The sequence below is a fragment of the Hyperoodon ampullatus genome (genome assembly GCF_949752795.1).
Source record: "Hyperoodon ampullatus genome assembly, chromosome: 17".
Taxonomy (NCBI): domain Eukaryota; kingdom Metazoa; phylum Chordata; class Mammalia; order Artiodactyla; family Ziphiidae; genus Hyperoodon; species Hyperoodon ampullatus.
In genome coordinates, this window is record NC_136930.1 from 63,428,733 (window position 1) to 63,452,040 (window position 23,308).

Sequence of the window (23,308 nt, forward strand, 5' to 3'; positions counted from 1 at the left end):
AATCAGACCCTAGCTCACTTCCTGCAGTGGTAGGAATAGAAGCTACCCTGTGACTGTGGTGAAGCCATAATGATTCGGTGATGGCAAACAGTGAGGGCTGACTGGCTACCGACGTCCCTCCATCCCATCACCTCCATCGCCAAACCAAGAGTGAGCTTCAGCTCCTCAGAGGGTGGGCAACAAGGTGACCTGAGTCTTGGGATTCTCAAGCACTGATCATCTGAACAAATGGAAGTTTGCATCTGTCAACAGCAGAACATTTTAGAGAACGGACATGATCCTTTGGTTTGCAGCCATGACCAAAACTTTGAGACCTCAAATGCATCACAAGAGTGGAAACGGCCACATTAAAACCAAAACCTTTCATTATGTTTTGTTTTTTTTTTTCTAGACAAATGAACAGTAAGCTACTCTGCATTCTTTTCAGCTTTTTTTTTTTTTAGTATCTGATACCATGGCTATTAAAAACAATCTCTAAAAGTCTTTGTTGAGCATCAGAATGAGACAGCTGGGATATTGGCATGAGGAAATGTTCAATCTTGTCATTTTGCAAAAGGAATTCATATTCATAATTAATGATGCTTTTGTCTATGCCAGAAAGAAAATCTAGAGGCTCAACTATGCTTAAGTAAATTCTAACCAAGCCAACTTCAATACAATTTTATAAATTATAGAGCAACAGAGAAAAACAAGATTTTGTGACTTGTGAGCAGAAAGAAAAGGATTAACAAGGCAGCCACACTTCAAGGACAAAATCGGAGTAAAAATGTTGATTTCTGAAAGGATGGTTTCATTTTCTGTCTCCTCCCTAAGAAAGAGTAATCAAAACTTTTTAACATCCTTAGATGTGATATGACTACATGTATTTGAAAGACTCAATACCTCTTTGTTCCCAAGTATGCCAGACACACATCACCAGATACAGAACCAAGACCACCATTATCAGCCCACAATGTCAACTAAAAATAACCAAGATGGGCAGATAAACTTACAAATTAGCTTTGGTTTAAGAGGCATTTCTATGGAGATATCGGTGGAGAAGTAGAAAACCCTTAAATAAATAAATTGCCTTAAAGATAACTTTTCCCATTACAGAGCTACTGAAGAGATTACAAAAACAAATCAGTTGTCTTTGTACAGCTCCCATGACAGAGCTGTTGAAGAGATGACAAAGTTTTATTTAGTAACAACTTTGTTAATGGCTAAGGAAATAATGATGAATACAACACAAAACACGCCAGGGTAAGGCAGGGAAGAGTAAATGCTTAATGGGTATGTTCTTTTGTGGTGAAATATACCTAACATAAGATTTACCATTATAACCATTTTTTAATTAGGATTTTATTTCTTTAAAGCAGTTTAAGGTTCATAGCAAAATTGAGGGGAAAGTACTGAGATTTCTCATATATTCCCTGTCCCATACACGCACAGTTTCCCTAACTAATCAACATCCACCAATAAAGTGGTACATTTGTTACAACTGATGAATTTTACACAAATACATCATTATCACCCAAAGTCCCCAGCTTACATTAGGGTTCACTGTTGGTGTTGTACATTCTATGGATGTGAACAAATGTTTAAGGACACGTATCCATTATATGGTATCACATGTAGTGTTTTCACTGCCCTAAAAGTCGGCTTTGCACTGTAACCATTTTTAAGGCTACAGTTCAGTAGCATTCAAGTACATTCACACAGTTGTACAACCATCACCACTATCCTAGCCATCTCCAGACCTCTTTCAACATCCTGGGTCCAGGGTTTAATTTGGGGTGATGCAAGTGCTTTGCAAGCAGACAAGGGTGGTGGTTGCACAATACTAAATGCCACTGAATCATTCACTTTAAATTGGTTAATTTTGTGCTACGTGAATTTCACATTAAAACAGAACAACAGTGCCTGGCACACCACGGTGCTCACTATTTGTTAATAAATGAATGAGTCCTGGCCTTAAGGAAGCTCACGGGTTGGTAAGGGAACAGGGAGAGAGCAGGAGGTGCCCAGATTCTGGGCTTGGAGCAAAACGGGGCAGCTCCTAACCCCTTTGAGGACTGAGAAACGGGTTCCCAGAGGACAGACTGCCTGAGAGAAACCTTAAGGGATCAGCTGGAGAATGTGGTAGGGGGAGGTAAGGGAGAAGAACATCCCACGCAGGGGAGGGTGACATTCCCTATTCCCGAGCATGGGGGAGATAACTAAAACACTCAACGTTCGCTTCATAAACTGGTAACTATGTCAGGTGATGGATCTATTAATTAACTTGACTGTGGACATCATTTTGTAACGTATAATACATATATTAAGTTATCATGTTGTACAACTTTAAAAATCTCACTGTACAACCTAAATATACACATTTTCATTTGCCAGTCTTACTTCAGTAAAGCAGGAAAAAACTGAAACATTATTAAAAGAAAAATCAAAAATTCAAAAAATCAAAATGCATTCATTTTCCCATTATAATACCCCAAGTCTAATAAGCAGTATAATAAAATAATAATTATATGTAATATATGTAAATATTTGTTTGTAATAATTAGAAAAAACATAATAAAATGTAAGAGTAATAAACAAAATAGTAATAGGGGAACTTGTAAATGTCAAAAAAGTCTTTGGGGAGGAAAAACAGTGACCTCAATGGATCCAGAGTAGGGGCAAAAGCTGGGAGGAGACAGGCAAACAAATCAGAAGTGGAATCAGGAGTGAGTGCCGGGGTCTAGAAGTGACCGGGAACCCACCGCGTCTGACGTGAGCGGAGGCCCCAGAAGGGACAGGTAATCTGTGTCAAAGCTGTTTGGGGTTCTCATGGCCTCGACCTCACTGGAGCTCCACGGTCACCCTGACAGGCAGGTACAGCAGACCCGACTATCCTCTCATATATGACAAAACCAAAGGGTGTCCGCTCAGACTGACCTACCAAGGCCACACGGCCTGCATGGCCTGCAGCCAGCCTCCTGACCAGGCACAGCCTCTCCGAGAGGGAGGGCAGCTCAGCTAGAATGAAAACTCCAACACTCCGTTCAACTCCTTCACTGTTCTTATTTGAGTTCATCTTTTGGGGGGGAAAAAAAACCTGCATATTTTCACTGTGGGAAATAGCCTTTCAAGCAAAAAGGAAGCGTTCCTTTTTGGTAAGATGTGGACTCTTCACAAAGTTTTACACACAACTCAGCATGGTGGTCATTTCCCAGATGAAACAATGCACGGACCGTCAAATTTCTAAAATCCTAAAATAGTTATCAATAATTTAAAGCCTAGCTTAAATGAACCAAGCTGTCCACAACTGCCTCAAGAAAAGGCAGAGCCGCGGGTCCATTAAACTGCCAAATAAAAACTCCTAAGAGGTCTAGCTCAGTGGTTCTCGACCAGGGTCATTTTGCCCCACCAGGGGACATTCAGCAATGGCTACAAATATTTTTGATTTTCACAACCGGGGAGCAGAGACCAGAGATGCTGCTAAACAGCCTGTAATGCACAGGAGAGCCCTCACAACCAAGAATTATGCAGCCCGAAATGTCTAGAGTGCTGGACTGAGATTCTAAATTCCCAGGTGATTCCATATATCCAACTGAACTCAGAGGTGGAAAGAAGGTGGATTGGTGGGTCCTGAAGAGCGGATACACACACTCCAGGCTCTGTGGCTTCAGAGCTGTGTGGCATTTTAACCACGGCGCTTCAAGTCACCGGCTGGTTTCCCTTGTTTGCAAAACGGGGTTCCTACTACCTTCCTCAATGAGATCAGCCTAGCTGACAGCCTCAACAGGTAGAGGGCCCTCCGTAGATCCTCAAGGCCAAGGCTGGCCTGCAACAGGCAAAGCCTCCAAGGTACTTCACTGTTTCCGAATAGCACACACTCTTGGCCTTTGCTTTATACACACACATTTGGAAAAGCAAACACCAGAGCACAAAGGCATCCATCTAACATGGTTGGATGCAATTTTATTATCCTTCAGTCTCATGAAACAGAAGTCTGTTGATGGGCAGTGGGAGCCTGGCGTTGGAGATCACTGCGTCTCCCTTACAAACGTGCTGGAAGCCCATCTGTGGCCGGTGACCAACAGGACCACCACCACTGGGAGGTCAGGGTGTGTTTACATGGTTCATTTTTTCCTCCGGGTCCAGCACAAGCAACGCATCTTGTGCTTGGCTTTAAATGGGATCACCCAAATGAAGCACCGCTCTCATAATCAGCACTGCCTTTCAACAAGCACAGACGGCACTCGGGTGCTTAAATGGCAAATCAAGGGCTAAAATTCGGTGGAGCTCTCCAGGCTCTCAGATCTGGTTCTCCGGGTGGGTTCTGAGAGAGAGGGGTCAGGAAATGGAGGCTGGCAGGCACGTGCAGAGTGCTGAAGGTCTTTTTTGTCTGCCGTCAAGCCTCTGCGACAAACTGAATGGGCTCAACCAGAGTCAGTGGGAATGAAGCCCGTGTCAGTCTTGCACGCCCGTCATTCCCAAAGAGAAGCCTGCAGGTCCGTAGCACAGGATGAAGGTTCCATTTTCACTGTCTCCTCCACAATTCCTTTGTATTTTATCAGGTACCTCTGGCCATCTTCAGAGAACTGTATTGCCCCACTATGGACAATCACATTAAAACAGTACATTTTAAAGATCTCTTTCTGCCTTGGCTGAAACAGTAGTTTCTTTTTATTTGTAATCACTCAGCATTTTCCCCCTCCTAATTTGAAAGGGGGTGGGGGGGAGATGCAGCACTGCAACAGACTGCAAAATGCACTCAAACGCAGCTCTAAAGGAAAGCACCACCCAGCGGCTCCATGTTGGTTTCCATGGTAACCGGGGTCCCTGGGCCCTGGCACTCACAGCAGGAAAGGCTGCAGATTTCCATAGCAGTATCTTTTTTACTAGACATAAGATGTCCCATGGCAATTTTAAACATTTGGGAATCAAAAAACATACCGTGTGCGTATGTGTATGTGCACACGCACACGCGCGCATAGATCAATATATTTACAAAACTAAGACAACGTAGATGAAAGAAGCCAAGATATTCTTACAGATAAATATGCTTATGTCAAACATGACAGATGATTAAAATATAAGCAAAACAGGCTGTCACACACTCATACACATACACACACACACACACACACACAGGGCTAAAAGAAAACAAAAACATCTTCCATAGAAAAAGGACTGCAATGGAAGTGGAAAACTATTTTGGGAAACCAGACAACCAAGGATTCCATATAAAAAAACAAGCCAACAAAAATCTTGACTAACGATAATCAACTGAGAGCCCAGGACGGAGCTTTTTTCCACAGCTCATGTTCTTTCCTACTTGAATGGTCTCAGGAGCTGAAGTCAACAAGCGGCTGGCCAGGTGGCTCTCAGGGGAAACCACAGGACAGAAAGCCCTGACCTAGAGTGAGAATCCCACTGTCCCCCCTGCAAGCTGAGCGGCCTCAGGCAAGTGACTTCAGCTCGCTGAGTGTGCCCTGTAAAAATGAAAAGGTTGCGCTACATACTAGATGGTCTACAAGAGAGACTCTCTACCTTCTAAAAATGAAAGACCAGAGCGTTACGTTAAACAAGACAAAACAAGGCATCAAACCTCCAGGTAATTCTCATGTCAGGCCACAGATATGTTTCCAAAAGCAGTGTATAAGAATCAAATTTCTTTAAATTATAACAGGAGAATTCACTGCCAGACTCTGGGTGAGGGAAGACCTTTGGGATATTCTTTCTCTCTCACTTTCTCTCTTCTCTGAGTGATTTCCCAATACTACGTTTCTTCCAGCAGAGCACAAGTGAACAGCTAAGGTGAAATTTTTAGTTCAAAGTGGTTTTCACATTTCGTGCATGTTTTCAGGCTGGGGCTTTATCTGAGCAGAGGGGAGACAGCTATGCAATCAGGCAGAATAGACTCAGCCTAGAAAAATACTAGTTTGACAACTTCTAGTGTCTTCAAGTTCACGTTTACACTCCAAATGGTTATTTTTATCTGAGGCAGGCAGAACAAACCAAGTTCACAACTCTATGGCAAATGATCTTCCATAAGCAAGCATTGTTTAAAAAAACAAAAATTGCCTCATCTGTATGAATTCAAATAATAGCACTTTTTCATTAATGCTCATTTATATTTTACCAAACGTGACTCTGGTATGTCTGTGTGTGTGGCAGCGGGATGGGGTGGAGGGGTATTAGTTATTTTAAGCCAAAACGAAAAGCAAAGGGAAAGAGCTAGGGTGGGAGGGAGATGATGGTGGGAGAGTCCCCCCTGCTTGTGCAGACAGCCCCGCAGGCAGCTGGAAGGATGGAGCTGCTGAGTAGACCACTTCATTATGTAAACTGCCTAATGACACAAATAACCATGCTGCACACAGACCGACCCAGTCACCCATAAAAACACACATCCCCTCCACGCTTGGACCTTCCTCCCCACTGCCACTGCTACCACCGCCACCATGTAATTCACCAGCGTTTATTAAGGCTGCTGAGGTTAAACAGAACAGCATGCATCATATCTTCCCTGGCGTTGCTTGAATTCAGTCAAACCAGAGAAACACTACTGACTTGAGCGGGAGCAAATGCTCCTCTTGGTTAGTGGGAGGACGAGCCTTAACTGGACACCAGGGCTCGGGTGAGGGATTTTTACATCCCTAACTCTCCCTGGTAGAGGATATTAGGATTCTAGTGACATCCTGCTCTGGACACCCAGAATACACGTAGGTAAAAGTGGGACTCAGGTTAGTGCCCTTCAGGCTAATGCACAATAACTGTTCAAGGGTCATTTCGGGAAGGTGCAGTGAAAAGCCAAATACCATCTAGGCAGGCCATAGGGAACCACAAGGAAACAGCCCATCTCTGGCAACTGGTGCTACCCAATCAAAGATCAATAATAAGCCACCTGTAGAGCGGGAGACAATGCTATTTTCAGGGATCACTTTTAATATTAAGATGGGATTAGAAATGAGGGACTTTCATTTCAGCACCAGTGATGCTTGACTCATGATTCCTGATCTCCTGGAATATACAAATTTGCCCACCAAATTAATTGAATATACAAAGTCCCCATTGCCTAACTCCTTTAACACAAAAAAGGAGGGGAAAAAAACAGAAAATAAGATTTTCTTTTAGAAATTTATTAAACAAAAATACTCAATAAATATATGGATTCCTCTGTTATTCCTAGTCCTTACCTATAGTGTGCTTTGTAAAAAAAAAAAAAAAAAAAAAAAAAGTTTAAAATCCACATGTCTCCCTACTGTGCTATAGGCTCAACACCAAGTCTGAGTTTCATGTAAAGCAAACCAAAAAATAATGACGTTTTTAAAAAATGGAAAATGGTAAGACAAACCTCACATTCACAGGGCCATTTTTAAAAAGTTGTTTTATCCTAAGCAGAATATGTAGGATTAAATGTATTGTGCTGATGAGTTAAAATGACTCAAGGTCTATCAGAGTAGAAAAACATCAAAATAGTGAAACCCAAAGCAGAATGCACACTTATGAGCTCATTTTAAAAGGCATTACATCTTTTTATGTCATCCCTTACTAGGTCAATGATAGCTCCAAAATCTCAGAACAGATGGAAACTTTATATCTTGAAGCTATATTTAATAGGCGTACAGTTTTTAGCTAGGTTACATCTTATTAGAAATAGCAATAACTTACAAAAGTTTTTTGTACTTCATATAAGATTGAAACTCATAGGTATTCAACATAAACAGATTACATACACATATATGTACACAGATTCGGAGTGGCTTGAGGGGCTGAAGGAAGTGAATAAGGCTACACTAAAGCTCTTCCAGGTTTTGGTCCCACCATAGCCCTCAGCAAAGTTGTAAGCATATCAAAGATGAGCTCTACATAGAAACCAGTCATCCTGGAACAGAGAATTTGTCTCTCTGTCATTCTAAGCAAGAATCTGCTAAGACCAGTCCAATGCTTCAGTTCTCTCAGCTAATATATATAGGTATGTATATGTATATGCTTATATATACATACACACGCACGTGTATATAATGTTATACACAAAGGTTGTTACATATGTTGTTACAGATACTGGTTGTATAGATATGTGTGTGTACAGACCGACATACACACACACATATCCTCATTAGAAGGATTACAGCTACAAAGCCCATTAATAAAGGGCAGTTTGACACAACCCAGCGTTAAAGTTGTTCTTTGCATTCATCACGGTTCAGAATATTTACAAATGGTGAATACATAACCATGAGAAGGCAACCCAGTCTTGGATGCCTCTGAACCCACTTATTGTTCAACATGAGGTGACTTTCTGACTACAGAATCTGGTAATACGGATTCGTTTTGTCAAGATATTTCAAGTAAAGGAGATACGCCAACAGCAATCACCCTCCTCAGGTTCATGAAAATTCCTTAAATGCACCTTGAAGGGGACAACAAGCAAAAGGCTCACCTTTCTTAAAAGCCAGGCTTCATCACAAAACAGTTTTCTCAAGCTTGTCCTTTTTTTCTGCTCCCATAAAGAGCCTTTTCTGGACACATTTTTCCTAATCACCCCCCTCCTCATAAAATGTTAATTCCACAGACCTATGTATGTCTGCGTATTACTGTATGCATATCGGTACCTGATATATAAAAAGGGTAAGACTCCCTTCTCTCCTCAAGAACCAATTTCCACCCCCTTTGGAATGATATCTTATCCACTGAGAATGCATGAAACGGATGAAATGGACATGCTATAAAAAGAAGGTGGAAGCATTTATTGTTGGGAATTATTATTGTTTACATGTACCTCTCCACCTAACACTCCACCACCACATGCCTGTCTAAACCTTTCTACCACCCACTGACCCAGTGCCTCAGAAACAACACCTTTTTGCATTCTTTACTAGGTATACAGTGAGCTCTCAGTAAAGCTTTCTGATATAAAACAGAATAAATCAGATGACTCATAAAATATGTATATTTACTGTTAGCCTTTCTTTGTAGAAATTGTTATACTCCTTATATCCATGCTGTGTCATGTGGTAGCCACTAGTATATGTGGCTATTTAAATTAAAATTAATTAAAACTAATTAAAATTTATAAATTATAAATTCAGTTCTTCAGTTACACTAGCCACCTTTTAAGTGCTTGATAATCTCAGGTGGCTGGTGGCTACCATACTGGACAGCAAAAACGCATAACATTTCCATCATCACAGAAAATTCTATCACAGAGAACAGCCCTGGCCCAGCCTAAAAGCTCCACGAGGCCAGGACCGCATCAGGGTCACTCACCATGGCACACGCAGGATGTGTTAAGCCCTGGCAAAAAGCAACACAATTAAAAGGAAACAAGAAATGTGGGAGAAAAGGTAGCTTTGTCTTGGCTCATCCAATTTCCCACTTTAATCAACTACAAATGTTCTTATTTTTCATAGCTTTGCTCTTACTTACTCCCCACACCCACCTACAATACAGCAATGAGAATTTTCAAGATGTAACTACCGGGCTTCCCTGGTGGCACAGTGGTTAAGAACCTGCCTGCCAATGCAGGGGACACGGGTTCGAGCCCTGGCCCGGGAAGCAACTAAGCCCGTGCGCCACAACTACTGAGCCTGTGCTCTAGAGCCCGCAAGCCACAACTTCTGAGCCCGCACACATGGAGCCCGTGCTCCGCGACAAGAGAAGCCACCACAATGAGAAGCCCACGCACCGCAACGAAGAGCAGCCCCCGCTCGTAGCAACTAGAGAAAGCCCGCGTGCAGTAACAAAGACCCAACGAGGCCGAAAAATAAATAAAAATTTAAAATAAATAAATTAAATTTAAAAAAAAAGAAAGATGTAACTACCAGCAGGGCAAAATTGGCTTCGGGCTTCCTCAGAATAATTCATGTGAATCAAAATCAAGAGGTCAAATTCAAAACCCCAAAAATGAAAGGCAATAGAGAGTTTCTAGATTCATGTTTTAAAACATTAGAGAGGGCCTCCCTGGTGGCGCAGTGGTTGAGAGTCCGCCTGCCGGTGCAGGGGATACGGGTTCGTGCCCCGGTCCGGGAGGATCCCATATGCCGCGGAGCGGCTGGGCCCGTGAGCCGTGGCCGCTGAGCCTGCGCATCCGGAGCCTGCGCATCCGGAGCCTGTGCTCCGCAACGGGAGAGGCCGCAACAGTGAGAGGCCCGCGTACCGGAAAAAAAAAAAAAAAAAAAAAAAAAAAAAAAAAAAAACATTAGAGAAACCAGCTGCTGGTCCATCCACTATGCAAGCAAGATATGAAGTACTTCACTTTATCAATTTTTATTTAACAAATCATCAACTGTTTCCTGGGCATCTATAATGTGCTAAGGCTCCAGAAAATCAGAGCCTGGCACTATGGCAACCATATACAGACTCTAAGTAAAATTAACACCAGCAGGTTTCCATAAAGCTCTGAGGCTCCAGATGCATTCTGCTAGATTCCTTTTGCTCCCCATTACCTATAAAGCCTCAGTTGTAATAAGATCATCAGAAAAATTAATACACTCTCCTTGAATCTTTCAAAACAATAAACTTGGCTCTTAAAGAAAATTACAACTGAGCTGTTTCTCAAATACTCATAAGGTCTCTCCTCCTTTAAGAATCCTAAGGACAATAACCAAAAATAACTAAGGAACCTGAACTGGCACATCCAAGTACAAAACCAGTTTAGTGATCTATCGCCACATCTATAGATTAGCGGATTGCAGTTTTATGCCTTTTTATTTTTAATTAAGTGAATGAAAGTGTCCATGTTTCTTTAAGGTCATCTTCAAAGAATATGCAGTTCCAGGCCTGCAAAAAAGTTTTTTTTATGACCTTTCTTATTTTATTTATTTTTTTTCAGTTTGTGGCTGAGTAGCTTCCTAGGTAGAAATCATGACTTAATTACATGAAAGAAAGTTCAGGTCTCGAACACCGAAATCAATCCAGAAGTTAAGGGCCAGTGAAGTTTCAATTAAACAACCTGGTTAAAGTAAAACTTGGGGGCAAACAAAACCAGTCTGGCTGCCTCTTGAAAACAGCTTCCTGTCACCTCCTCCCCTAAAAGCGAAGATTCCCACTTTTTCCCCACCTCAGCCAAGAGCAGGTAGCTGCCTTTAACCTACCTTCCCCTTCCTGTGACCGCCATCATGGATTTGCTGGGCCCTCTTTGGCTACAATGAAATACAAACTCACTCAGTCCTGAGACTCAACCTCAGAGAAGGGTCCCAAGATTCAAATTCTGAACTCCCAAGTGGAATCTGGCCAAAGACCCCATCTCACCAGCCTCCTGCCCCCAGAGATGACAGCCTTCTTCACCTGGATCCTCCGAGGGCTGCTTACAAACCCTGTCTGCCCCCTGCTAAATGCCAGATACTTACCAGCATTTGGGAACCTGGGTTCCTCAGAGAGAAGCAGGATGCAGGCCCTGCCCTGGAGGCAGCTGAGTCTAGTGGGGAAGATGGTGCCACACAGGGAGGTCAACACTCTAGCGGGAGAAGGTGCTACAGAGGCCTCAGGCCTGAGACCCAATTTACCCTGGGGACAGAGGAGTGGGAGCGGTGGGGGACAAAAGGTTCACAGGTGATGTGACTCTTAAACTGGCTCCAGGAAGACAAGCCGAAGATCCTCAAGCATCTAAAGGGGGCAGAGAGGGGGTGGGCTGGGAAGGGCACTCCAGGTCTGGAATGCACATGTGCAAGAAGAAAGGGATCAAAGGTTTTAAGGGATTCAGGGAGCAGGGAGCATTTTGTTGTGGGTGGAACTGCCGGCCATGGGTAGAGATGTCATTGGACAGGTGGATGACGGCAAGATGGCGAGAGGCCTTACTCTCCTGGGAAGCCTTAAAAAATCTGAGATTCCTAAGCGCCACCCCACTCCACCACCACCACCACCCCTAGTTAATCAGTAACCACAGGTATAAGGCAGGGCTCTGAAATCTGTACTTTAAAACAAGCCTCCTGAGCGATAGGATCCACGCAGCGAGATGAGGAGCGTGGCGTTTAACAAACGCTACACTAAAAACACAAGGTATTTTTAAGAACCACGACTGTGCCATTCAGTGTTAAGCTGTGGAGACTGTCTTCATCAAGACAGTCTCCACAGCCAGTAAAGACTGACTGCCTTCACCTCGGCAATCCAGGCTCACTGATTAAAGTCCACCTCTGACCATCTGGACCTCGCTGGCTGTTGTGAAAGTTCCAGCTTCCACCTGCCCTCCTCACGCATACACTGCGGGTCTCTTCTAACCGTATTTCTCGCCTAACCTTCTCTCTCCTTTATCCTCTGCTTAATTCTGCTTCCTTCCACTCCCTGTGTCCCCAAAGCAAAAACTGGAAACTCTAAAGATAATATAGAAAGAGAAATTTTAGACTGTCCAGCTTCATTCGTATTTTAAGATTTAATAGGGCCAAAAGGAGATTTTAAATCATAGAACATTAGAGCTGAAAGAGGTTACCTGCGATCATCTAGGGCCCTACTAGGTCCTGGGAAAATCCCTTTTACAAGTGGGGAAATCAAAGCCCGGAGAAGTGAAACAAAATTATTCAGGGTCACATAGCTGGCCAAGCAGAAGACAAACCCAGGCATCCCGGCTCCCAATCTATTCATTACTCCAAGGTGCTACATAGATTGTTTTTTGTATTTTTTTTTAATGCATTCAGGATCAAGTAACTTTAAAAGCAAACTTAAGTTTATACTAACTTCAGGAGCACCTTACATGAGGAATCATAATTTAATGGTTAAAATCTAGACTCCGGGCCAGGCTTCAGTCTCCCCACTTCCAAGCCATGTGACCTTGGTCGGTTTAGATAAGCTCTCTTCGTCCAGATTTCATCATCTAGAATGCAGGTCATAAGCACTGACCTCACAGCGCTGTTTCGAGAATGAAAAGACTCAATCCATGTAAAGCAGGGAAGGACGGAGCCCAGCCCGTGTTACATATTCAATAAAGGTGATTAGAGATGATCTAGTCGGCTGGGGATCCATTTCCTTCCTTCTTAGAAACTTAAACTCCTCACTCTGGGTTTGGTGTATTATCATCTCAACATCCCGGAGATGGTTTTTCAAAGCTATAAAGTAATTACAGAGGCACACTGAGGCAGCCAAAAATGAAAGTCACACAGCATTATGCTCTCAAAGGCCCTAGCTGACACAGGCAAATGATGCAAGGGCCACGAAGGGCCAGTGCTGACTAAGACGTGCCCCCGCCTTCCAGTGAAAGGGTGGCACCAGGCTGCACACTTACAGGTGTAGGAACGCTACTCCCCAACACCAGCCACCGAGGGTTGAGAAGCCTCCCCCCACCTTTGTTCTTTTCCTTTTCTTTTTTTAAGCAACCCAGACAACTGCACACCAGTCAGTTCAACAACTCCTATGACAGCCCGTGTGCTGGTCCATCATGGACACGAAGAAAATGCAGACCCTGCCTCACAAAAGTCAGGCATCCTTTGTACAACAAATGCCTAGGCGCTAATTCTTTGCGGCCAATAACACAGAAACAGGTGTACTTTCACACTGAACACAAGTTGTACATTCATTCCAGAGTGCAAACATCAAAAAAGTATGAAACTGTATGTAGTATGGTGTTGATTAAGTCTTAAATTTCATTATGGTTTAATTATTCACCTAAACATGTACATTATAATAGAGACTTACACTCTTTCGTTAAAAAAAATGAATAGAACAGAGTTCTAATGTATTTCCACGTTCTACTTAATAGTTATATGACTAGATTGATTTTGCTCTTATAATGCCTAGCTTTAGAAGATTTTCCTAAATAAATTATATTCATAGCTACTGCAAAATATTTGCTAAAAAGGACAAAGACCTTTCAGAGCCATTCCCTTTGGGAAACAATATGGAATGCTAATATTTTGGAAACCAGAGACCTGCTAGCTTGAGATTCTGGATACCAGCCCAAAAGAGACTCATTTAAGAATAACTGCTATTCCCTTCTCATCTTTCCAGCAAGAAAGACTCAAAAAATATGATATCTAAAGGCTCTAAGCAAGAGACTGGACTTTCCATAGAGGGTAGATATCAAACTTCAAACTGCATCAGAGTTACACCCTGTAATGACCACAAGCCCAAATATATTTGCTGCTGACCAAAACAGATTGAAGCTTTTTTTTTTTTTAACAGATTCTTCATTTCATTGGAGGTGCATACACCATTAAAAAGAGATTACCCATAGATCTCCAAAAGGATGTATACATGGACATTAACTGCAGTGTAGCTTGTAACAGTATGTAAGTGGAGATAATCTAAATATTCCTCAAAAGAAAAATGATTAAATCGTGCTACATCCAGACAGTGAAATTCCACTTGGCTTCTAGAACCAATGAGGCAGATCTCTAGGTACTGACATAGAAAGATAATTATAATATACTGTGGAGTAAAAGCACGAGAACAATGTTTCTTACAGGTTACCTTTTGAAAAAGACCTTACAAATATATTTTATTCCATATATCAACCCACATATTGTTCTACAAGCAATTTTTCTCCCATATGTGTTTAAGCATGCAATAAAGTCTATAAAAGACACTAAGCCCAATCTCTGCAAATGGTACTGAGAGGGTAGATTTTACTTTATATACTTCGTTACATGACTTTTTTTTAAACTAAAGAGCACGTTCTATATTTTTCAATTGTTAAGTAAAAATTAACTTAATACAACTAATTTGATGCTTACCAAACATAAGATGTGCATTCAAGTTTCTCTCTTATCGTCTCCATAAAATATATCTTTTTTGTATCAACCATACATTTTTTAGGTCATGTGAGTTCTCACACTCCCATATTCAATAAAGTTATTTCCTCCCAGTGCATATGGATTCTAGACATCAAGATGTAAAGTATTCTGGTATTGCTAAAAGTGACCTAAAATCAAATGGTTTAAAAATATATCAAAGCAGGGGGCTTCCTTAGTGGCGCAGTGGTTAAGAATCCACCTGCCAAGGCAGGGAACACGGGTTTGAGCCCTGGTCTGGGAAGATGCCACATGCCTCAGAGCAACTAAGCCCGTGCGCCACAACTACTGAGCCTGCACTCTAGAGCCCATGAGCCACAACTACTGAGCCCATGCAGCACAACTACTGAAGCCCGCGCGCCTAGAGCCCATGCTCTGCAACAACAGAAGCCACTGCAATGAGAAGCCCGCTCACCACAGCAAAGAGTAGCCCCCACTCAAGGCAACTAGAGAAAGCTCAAGCACAGCAACGAAGACCCAACGCAGCCAAAAATAAAATAAATTAAATAAATTAATTTAAATATATGTATATATTTTATATATATATATAATCTCAAAGCAGGGATCTTGTTCCCTGTGACATTATTTGTCTTTTGTCAACGACATCACCTCCAAACTCCTTCTCTACCTCCACCAGCACCACAGAGAAGCTACTCTGGTTTCTTTTCCCACAAATAATTGTTTTTCCTCCCTTCAACCATGAGAACTTGCAGGCCCTTCAATATCCCACCGAGAACCAGTCTCAGAAGTGGCGTCTGCAAAAACCCAGGTTCCCACTGAAGGAAATTATGGACAATCAGGGGATACATCTCTATTCCATCCTTTAGGGTCCATCCAGTACATTAAACATTAATATAAACTTACAAACCACAGAGCCTCAAAAATGCAACACCAGATACATAAGTTCTTTAAAATAATGGAGTAACTCTTTTAAGAAAGACGCACTCTGATGGCTATTCTAGAAAGACATCCATATGACTGATGAGTCCAATTCCAGATCCTGCTGCAGTCGAAGAAAATATGATAAAACCGACCCAATAACACTAACAGCCGTGAACGCTGGCATGACCATTGTATTCCTCTTTATACTTGTATATTCTAAAGGTTCCATAACACACACATATGTGTTACCTAACAAAATTTTTTTTTTTTAGATGTTGGGGGTAGGAGTTTATTAATTAATTTATTATTTATTTTTGCTGTGTTGGGTCTTCGTTTCTGTGCAAGGGCTTTCTCTAGTTGCGGCAAGCGGGGGCCACTCTTCATCGCGGTGCTCGGGCCTCTCACTATCGCGGCCTCTCTTGTTGCAGAGCACAGGCTCCAGACGCACAGGCTTAGTAGTTGTGGCTCACGGGCCTAGTTGCTCCGCGGCATGTGGGATCCTCCCAGACCAGGGCTCGAACCCGTGTCCCCTGCATTAGCAGGCAGATTCTCAACCACTGAGCCACCAGGGAAGCCCCCATAACAAAATTTTTAAGGGGCTTAGAAAAAGATACTGGGTAAGACCCATGTCAAGCTGACAAACCAGATGAAGAAACCAATGCTCTGATGTCTCCATCACATTCTCCTAGGGGACCTTCTGAAACACCGCTGGCATCTTGGAAATGAGGAGAAATACTACTTCTCCTGGGAGAATTTCCTCGACTCCCTGAGCTGAGTTAATTGCTCACTTTTCCATACTCCCCCAGCACTCTATTCTACCACTATTACCATACCAAACATATTATTTCTACACTGAAATTCTTCATTTGCACATAGCATCCCCCCCACCCCCCGCCACTACAAGCTCCTCCAGGACATGTAGAGTAATATATTGATTTTTGTGGTCCCATGACACTGCCTGAAATATCAGCAGTTTTCAAGCATCTTAAATGAGAAGAGTCCTCACTGCAAATTCATTTGAATATTTAATTAAGCACCTATGGTAAATGGGTACATACTGAAACCCCCTGGAGGTACATACCCATCATGGGCTTCAGATAAGCTTAACCCTTGTGTGACTGGGAGCAATCCCCCCAACACTGGCCTCCAACACCCACATTTTCCCATGTCACCAAGACAATGACAAGAACAGGCATATAGCCGTCAGTGTACAAGCAGACGCAGAAAGAAGGCAAAAAAAGAGGCAGGAGATTCTCTGAGAATGAAAAGGAAAGCACCCCCTTTGAATGGGGGGGGTCTCTAGGTTATGGGTGATGTCCTATTTCTAATGATGGTGCTGGATACAGACAAATTTACTTTCTTCTCTACACCTTTCACATGTTATGAATATTCTTTTGTACGATTCACAGTCACTGAAAAACCATTACAAATTTTCAAAAGATTTCCCTTTGTTCATTGATTTAATAAACATACTTTAAACACTTACTGTGTTCCAGGTACTATGTTTTGGGAGGGTTCAGACATGCACACGTCACCTTCTAGTCTATACCTGTAGGGGTTTGCAGTCATATGTGGGAGACACACAAACAGACACAACACAATAGGACGCTACTTATAATAGGTTTCCTCGTTTTATGGGAACCTAAAAAAAATGGTCTAACCCATCATTCTCACTGCTTCTCATTCCACAAGGGATTGAGAAAAATCTTAAGATGACACATGAAAGGGAAAAACAAATTGCAACCAAACACACAGCTCAGGACTCTACAACCAGCACATCGTTAAAAGTGATCACAAAAACATATCAAGCCAGGACTTCCCCGGTGGCGCAGTGGTAAGAATCCGCCTGCCAATGCAGGGGACGTGGGTTTGACCCCTAGTCCAGGAAGATCCCACATGCCATGGAGCAACTAAGCCCGTGCGCCACAACTACTAAGCCTGTGCTCTAAAGCCCTCGAGCCACAACTACTGAGCCCGCACACCTAGAGCCCGTGCTCTGTAACAAGAGAAGCCACCACAATGAGAAGCCCATGCACCACAACGAAGAGTAGCCCCTGCTCGCCACAACTAGAGAAAGCCCGCGTTCAGCAATGCAGACCCAAGGCAGCCAATTAATTAATTGATTGATTAATAAATTAATTTTAAAACACAACAAGCCATCTCAGGCATAAATAGTGGTTCCTTTCATTTATTTTTCACTCTTCTCATGCACTTTATTATCTAGAGAACGATTTGCAGCTTCTACGATGTGGAATCCCACAGAGTTAAAAAAATCTATATATTTTTAAATATGAGTCAGCTAAGCTCTGATAACTTAAGCTATATTCTTGTAAAGCGCCCAAGGGTAAGAGCCCACACGCTGAGCGCCGTCAATGCTGGGAGCCATCCCTCCACCTGCTTACCACGTGTGTTGGTGGCCATGTCAGCCACTTTCTGAAAGGCATCCAAGAAGGCAGCTGCTGCTACTACTGTTGTCCTAAGATGCAAACAGAAAACAAAAGCATGAGGAATGTCTCACACTAGCAGATGCATGACAGCAAAAGGGCTGCAACCGCTGCTGAGGACTGAAAGTAACCCTCCAGGAGAGACAACCCGACTGGACACGGACAACCATTGGCTTTGTGGACCCACCTTCTTCTTAAGAAAACTTTCTCCTTCTCATATTAGCACTCTCCCCCCGATAACGTCCAGCTCATGCAGCGCTAGTCAATAAATGCTAGCAATTCTTCCCACCCCATTCCACCCGACAATATAAATTATCACCAGGTTAAAATTTCACCAATGAGGAAAAAGGTGTTTCTGCCTAAAAGAGCAAATTATTAAAAACTATAAATGGTATAGGTGAAAGTGATTTTAGAGTAGGAAAACGATATAGCTACATGGATTGGCAGAAGGAATCTTGGAGAGTGATCGTCTAGGTTAAACAATTCATTTTAGAGTTGGGAACACTGAGACCACAGCTACATAGTGATTTTCAAGATCACTAGCTCATACCAGGGCTGAGACCAGTAGCCCAGCATGACTTACAGTGCCGTGTTCATCCTACTATAAGATCCAGGCTAAGTGACTTTTCCCCCTAAATCATAATTATAGGGAAGCTGAGATACTATTTTTTCAACGTTAGAATGCTACCTAAACAGCATCTTCTGAATTCCTAAAAGCTGAGAATGAGGAGGAGTTACTATACTCATTTGCTGTCCTAGAAGTTATTCTGAATTCTTCACATCCCCTTGAGTGCTGGGAGACGCCTTGAGCACTCTGTGGTCTCCTGGTTCCTAGAGTTGTGGTCCAAGATGTCACTGAATGAAAAGTAAGCACTGCTGCATCTCAGGGCCGTGATCACCCAGGACAAGCAAGCAAGCCCCAGGCTCACTCACAAGAACTTTATAACAGAATTTACAGCCTGATGTTAATTTCTAAGTATTTCACACATGAATCCAGCCCTCACTGAGCATTCCTAACAATGCAAAATTGCTGAAGGAGGAAGATGAGAATAAGGACTAAAAAGGAATGAGTTCAAATCAGAGGGGAAAAAAAAAGAAAGAAATGACCTTTGAACATAAGCAAGAGTAGCTATGAAGCAAAAGGTTCCTGGAAGGTGATGGGAGTGGTCCCCAGGAAAACCTGGGCAATGGTCCCTCAGAGCCAAACTTCAAAATGAGGCCTGATATTTTCCAGTAGAGCAAGAGAACATTCTGCTCAAAAAAAAAAAAAAAAAAAACCCACAATGACATACACACTAAACAAAACCAAAAGCAAATCAAAACAAAACAATAAAACCCACACCACTTCAAAGTATATTTCTTAAAGAGTTGGCACCATGGAAAAGTTAGCTTTATCAAACACCCTGAGATTTATGAATGGCTCATTCTGATTTATAATTAATATCTGATACAACAGCTGGATTTATTCTGATTCAAGTCAAGGCCGATCTTCCAAATTTAATGAGCCAGCTGGAGAGGTGTCTTGAGTATTACACAGTCCCCAGGGCTCCTGTGAAAACGAAGACTGTGGTCAAGTGTGACGAATTAAGAGCTTTTAAACACCGACTTCCGATGAGCCATATTTCACTGACCGCTTCTGTCACAGGACATCTTAGCTCTCTCTGACGGGGCACAGCAAGCATGCATCCATCAGCAGGAGAAAGGAGTGCTTCCGCGTACGTGCTCCGAGACTATCTGCCTCTTCTACGGTCGTATCCTTATGCATTCCCTAACACAGAAAATTAAACCATGTGCTTGAGGCTCCTATGGTGCTCTCAGCCAGGTACTAGTGGTTTGACAAAATAAGGAAATGGTCCCTGCGCTCAGGAGGCCTACGTATTGTTAAAAATATATATATATAACTATATGGTACTTTGTACCAGTGGGGATAAGACTGCTTTAAGTCTCACTCTGTATGTTTAAGGCAGCTAATCAGTTAATTATTTTAAGCTTTAGCGTCCTCATTGGTAAAAGGGGAAGAGCACCTTTTCCTTGGTCAACCCTGAAAACCTGCCAGACAATTAAATGAGGCTGGATAAGAAAAAATGTTGGAGGAGGCGTTGGACTTAAATGTTTTACTGTTTTACTACAGGTGACCTCCTACAGGATGGAGACTAACCTATTTGAAATAAGTGATGACAGCGGCAGAGCTGGGGGAGAGGGCCTTACATTCTGGGCAGAGGGGTTTGGATCTGATCCACGATCAAGTAATCAAAGGTTCGTAAGCAAAGAAATGGTAAAGGACTTGACAAGTGGCAAAGGGGCCACAGTCTGGAGCCCATGGTCCATCTGGATGCCCACTCGTGGATCTGGAAATCCCAGGCCCCATGAAGCTGAACAACAGACAGGGAAAGTTCCACGTCTCCTAAGTTCTTCTCTCCTAATCTACTGGGGAGCCATGGAATGCCCAGTCCTATGGCTGAAGTTCTGGGCAGGGACCCCTGGTGCCAACAGGCAAAGCCCTAAGAACCCCATGTCATTCCTCCCTCCTCTCTCTGTCATCCACATGGCTTTTTATCCCAGAAAACACCTACCTGCTTTGTTCTCTGGAAAACCATCCCCATACCTCCAAACCAACCAATATGCCATGAATAGGGGTTGTAAAAATAACTGCTTTTTTTTTTTTTAATGTCCCAACCCTCTTGAAGCACCCTCTAAATGCAATCGCACCCCTCCCCTCACTGATTTCAAAAGCATATAGCTTTAACAAGAAGATGTTGCCGTATTTTCTATTTCACATGAAATGATGTATTAACAAGCACAAGATGAGGCAATAATAATAGCCCCTTAGAGCACATCAGCATTAGATCTTGGTTTTTAAGCAGTTTTATTGAGACATAATTTGTATACCATAAAATTCACCATTTTTAGGTGTATAAGTCATCAATTTTTCAGTAAATTTAGAGTTATGCAAACACCACCACAATCCCATTTTAGAACATTTCCATCACCACAAAAAGGTCCCTCATGCCCATTTGCAGTCAACCTTCTTTTCCACTCCTAGCCCCAGGAAACCACAAATCTACATCTGTCTCTACAGATCTGCATTATCTAGACATTTCATGTAAATAGAATTATACAAACTAAGTTTTAAACTCTATAAGGATAGGCAGTAATCAGAATGGACTGTGGAGCCAGACTGCCTCAGATCAATTCCCTGGTCTGTCATTTATCAATACTAGCTGTGTGACTTTGGATAAGTTATTCAGCTTATCTGTGCCTCAGTTTCCTCATCAGCAAAATGGGGTAACAACACTACTTATCTCTTGGGGTTGTGAGATTTAACTGTCACCATGTACCTGGCCCGTTATTACCTTACATATAATACTTCATTTGACTCTCAACATTCCAGTGGAAGGAGGCAGAGGGGATATGAGTTTAATTTTACATACGGGAATCAGAGGTCAGGACGCATGGCTAGTAAGTGGCAACGCCACTGCATGCTTCTCTATCTGCAACACTTCCAAAACTAACCCTAATTTGCCTCTTGGGTCCATCCTATTCCATCCTTTGTCTAAGGATGCTGCCGTTTTCCTAGGGATGACATGCTTCTACTTACCGAAGCTGGGACTGTAGCTTTCCGGCTTTGTTTATGAAATCTTCCCAAACTGGATAGCTCCCCTATAACAAAACAAAGCCATATGTCAGTAAGTCATGCTGTGATAGACATCTGATGAAGACAGTGACAGCACACTCAGTTCCAATTATACAGGAAACAGTATATGCTCTCTTCCTTTGCAGTCTACGACATGTTGCCCAGATTACTGTACATACAAGTGTATTGGCTCAGAAATGGGTTATGAATGTGCTCAGTCCCTGTGATCCTGTAAACACTACAGATACCAAGTGGAACAAGTTTGGCAGAATCTAAGCCATATATGGATGCATCACTTTTTGAGTCAACAGATGGGTGGGTCCAAATTCAAGATATGTAGACCATTTAAGGCTCTACCCTGAACCACCTGATCATGGCTCTGGCTGTTCTCACCCTTATCCCAGAAGGCAGGGAGGGGGGAACCAGAGTGACTGGGGCTCCTCTCCAGGACAGGAGACTACTGGGAAGCATTATTAGACTAGCAGAATCTCGAGCTTGGGAAGTTACCTGAATACAGCTGCTTCAGCTGATGGCTTGAGCCCAGCACCTACATACAACATGGTTACAGGTGGTTCCCCAGCACATTGCAGCTGACAGGGAACTCATCACCCTCCACGGCAGCCTACCTACATCAGCCACCCTGTCCTTTAGGTCCACGCAGCCCTAGTTCTAACCTTCTAGGGATCCACAGAGTTAAGACCAATCCTGCTTCCACGCACACATCTTTTCAAAGAACGGAGGATAAACAGCACATTCATCCACAGCTTTCCTTCTTTCAGCTCCCAGATGGAATTCTGTGTCTACCCGGGCCCCTGCCTCACGTCCCCACAGCATCCTGGGGACACTCCATCACATGTCTCTACTTTTCTTCTAAGTGTGGTGCTCAGGCACGAACTCAAAACTGCAGGTGCAAGTCTGACGGGGGCAAACTGGGGGTGGGGCGGGGTTACAGCTGCAGGCTAGAATGTGAATGTTACAAACCTTGACAAGGTAAAAATAACGTATGACACCTCTTGATTTTGTCATTAAGGAGAGGGGATGGAAAAACTATAATGAATCTTTTATTATAGAAGCCCCATCAAAATAGTCTAAAACTGAAACTGACCTAAAACAATGACTTCACCTTCCTAATGGTTTTAATAATCTTTTTCTCTTATGTTTAGGAGCACAGTTTCTCTACCTTGCCACTACTGACCTTCTGAGCCAGATGATTCTTTCTTTCTTTCTTTTGCTGGGGCTGGGGGCGGGGGAGGGGTTCCTGTACATTGCAGGGTGTTTAGCAGGATCCCTGACCTCTGTTCACCAGATGTCAGGGACATTCACAGATGCCACTGGATGTGACAAAATGTCTCCAGACACTGCCAGATGTCTCCTACAGGGCAAAATCACCCCCAGTTAAGAACCACTGCCTTAGAGGAATGTCAGAGAAACTGATTTCTTCTAGTGAAGAAACAGTTATCTGAAGTTCTGCAATTTCTTCAGTATTACTTCACTTCAGTTTCAATTCTTCCATTAAATGAAAATAAAATTAAATATATTTTTATTTTGAAACTATCTTGCATAGAACATGTTAATAAAAGTGCCCATTTATACATTTCTCGAGCTATCAAGTCTGTCTGAAAATGTGCACAGAGACATCTGGAAAACCGTCTACCAAATAT

The 23,308-nt window shown here is 42.7% G+C and overlaps 1 protein-coding gene across 10 annotated transcripts in view; it reads right to left on the reverse strand.

Annotated features, from left to right (window-relative positions):
* MTSS1 (MTSS I-BAR domain containing 1) overlaps positions 1-23,308 on the reverse strand; it is a 161,368-nt gene that overhangs the window by 118,768 nt on the left and 19,292 nt on the right. For all 10 annotated transcript variants that reach the window (XM_079722213.1, XM_079722207.1, XM_079722211.1 and 7 more), the window contains exons 2-3: positions 21,612-21,673; positions 17,972-18,045 (exon numbers count right to left, since the gene is read on the reverse strand). In XM_079722213.1, the coding sequence (XP_079578339.1) occupies positions 17,972-18,045; positions 21,612-21,673 (136 nt within the window). The remainder of the gene's footprint in view (positions 1-17,971; positions 18,046-21,611; positions 21,674-23,308) is intronic.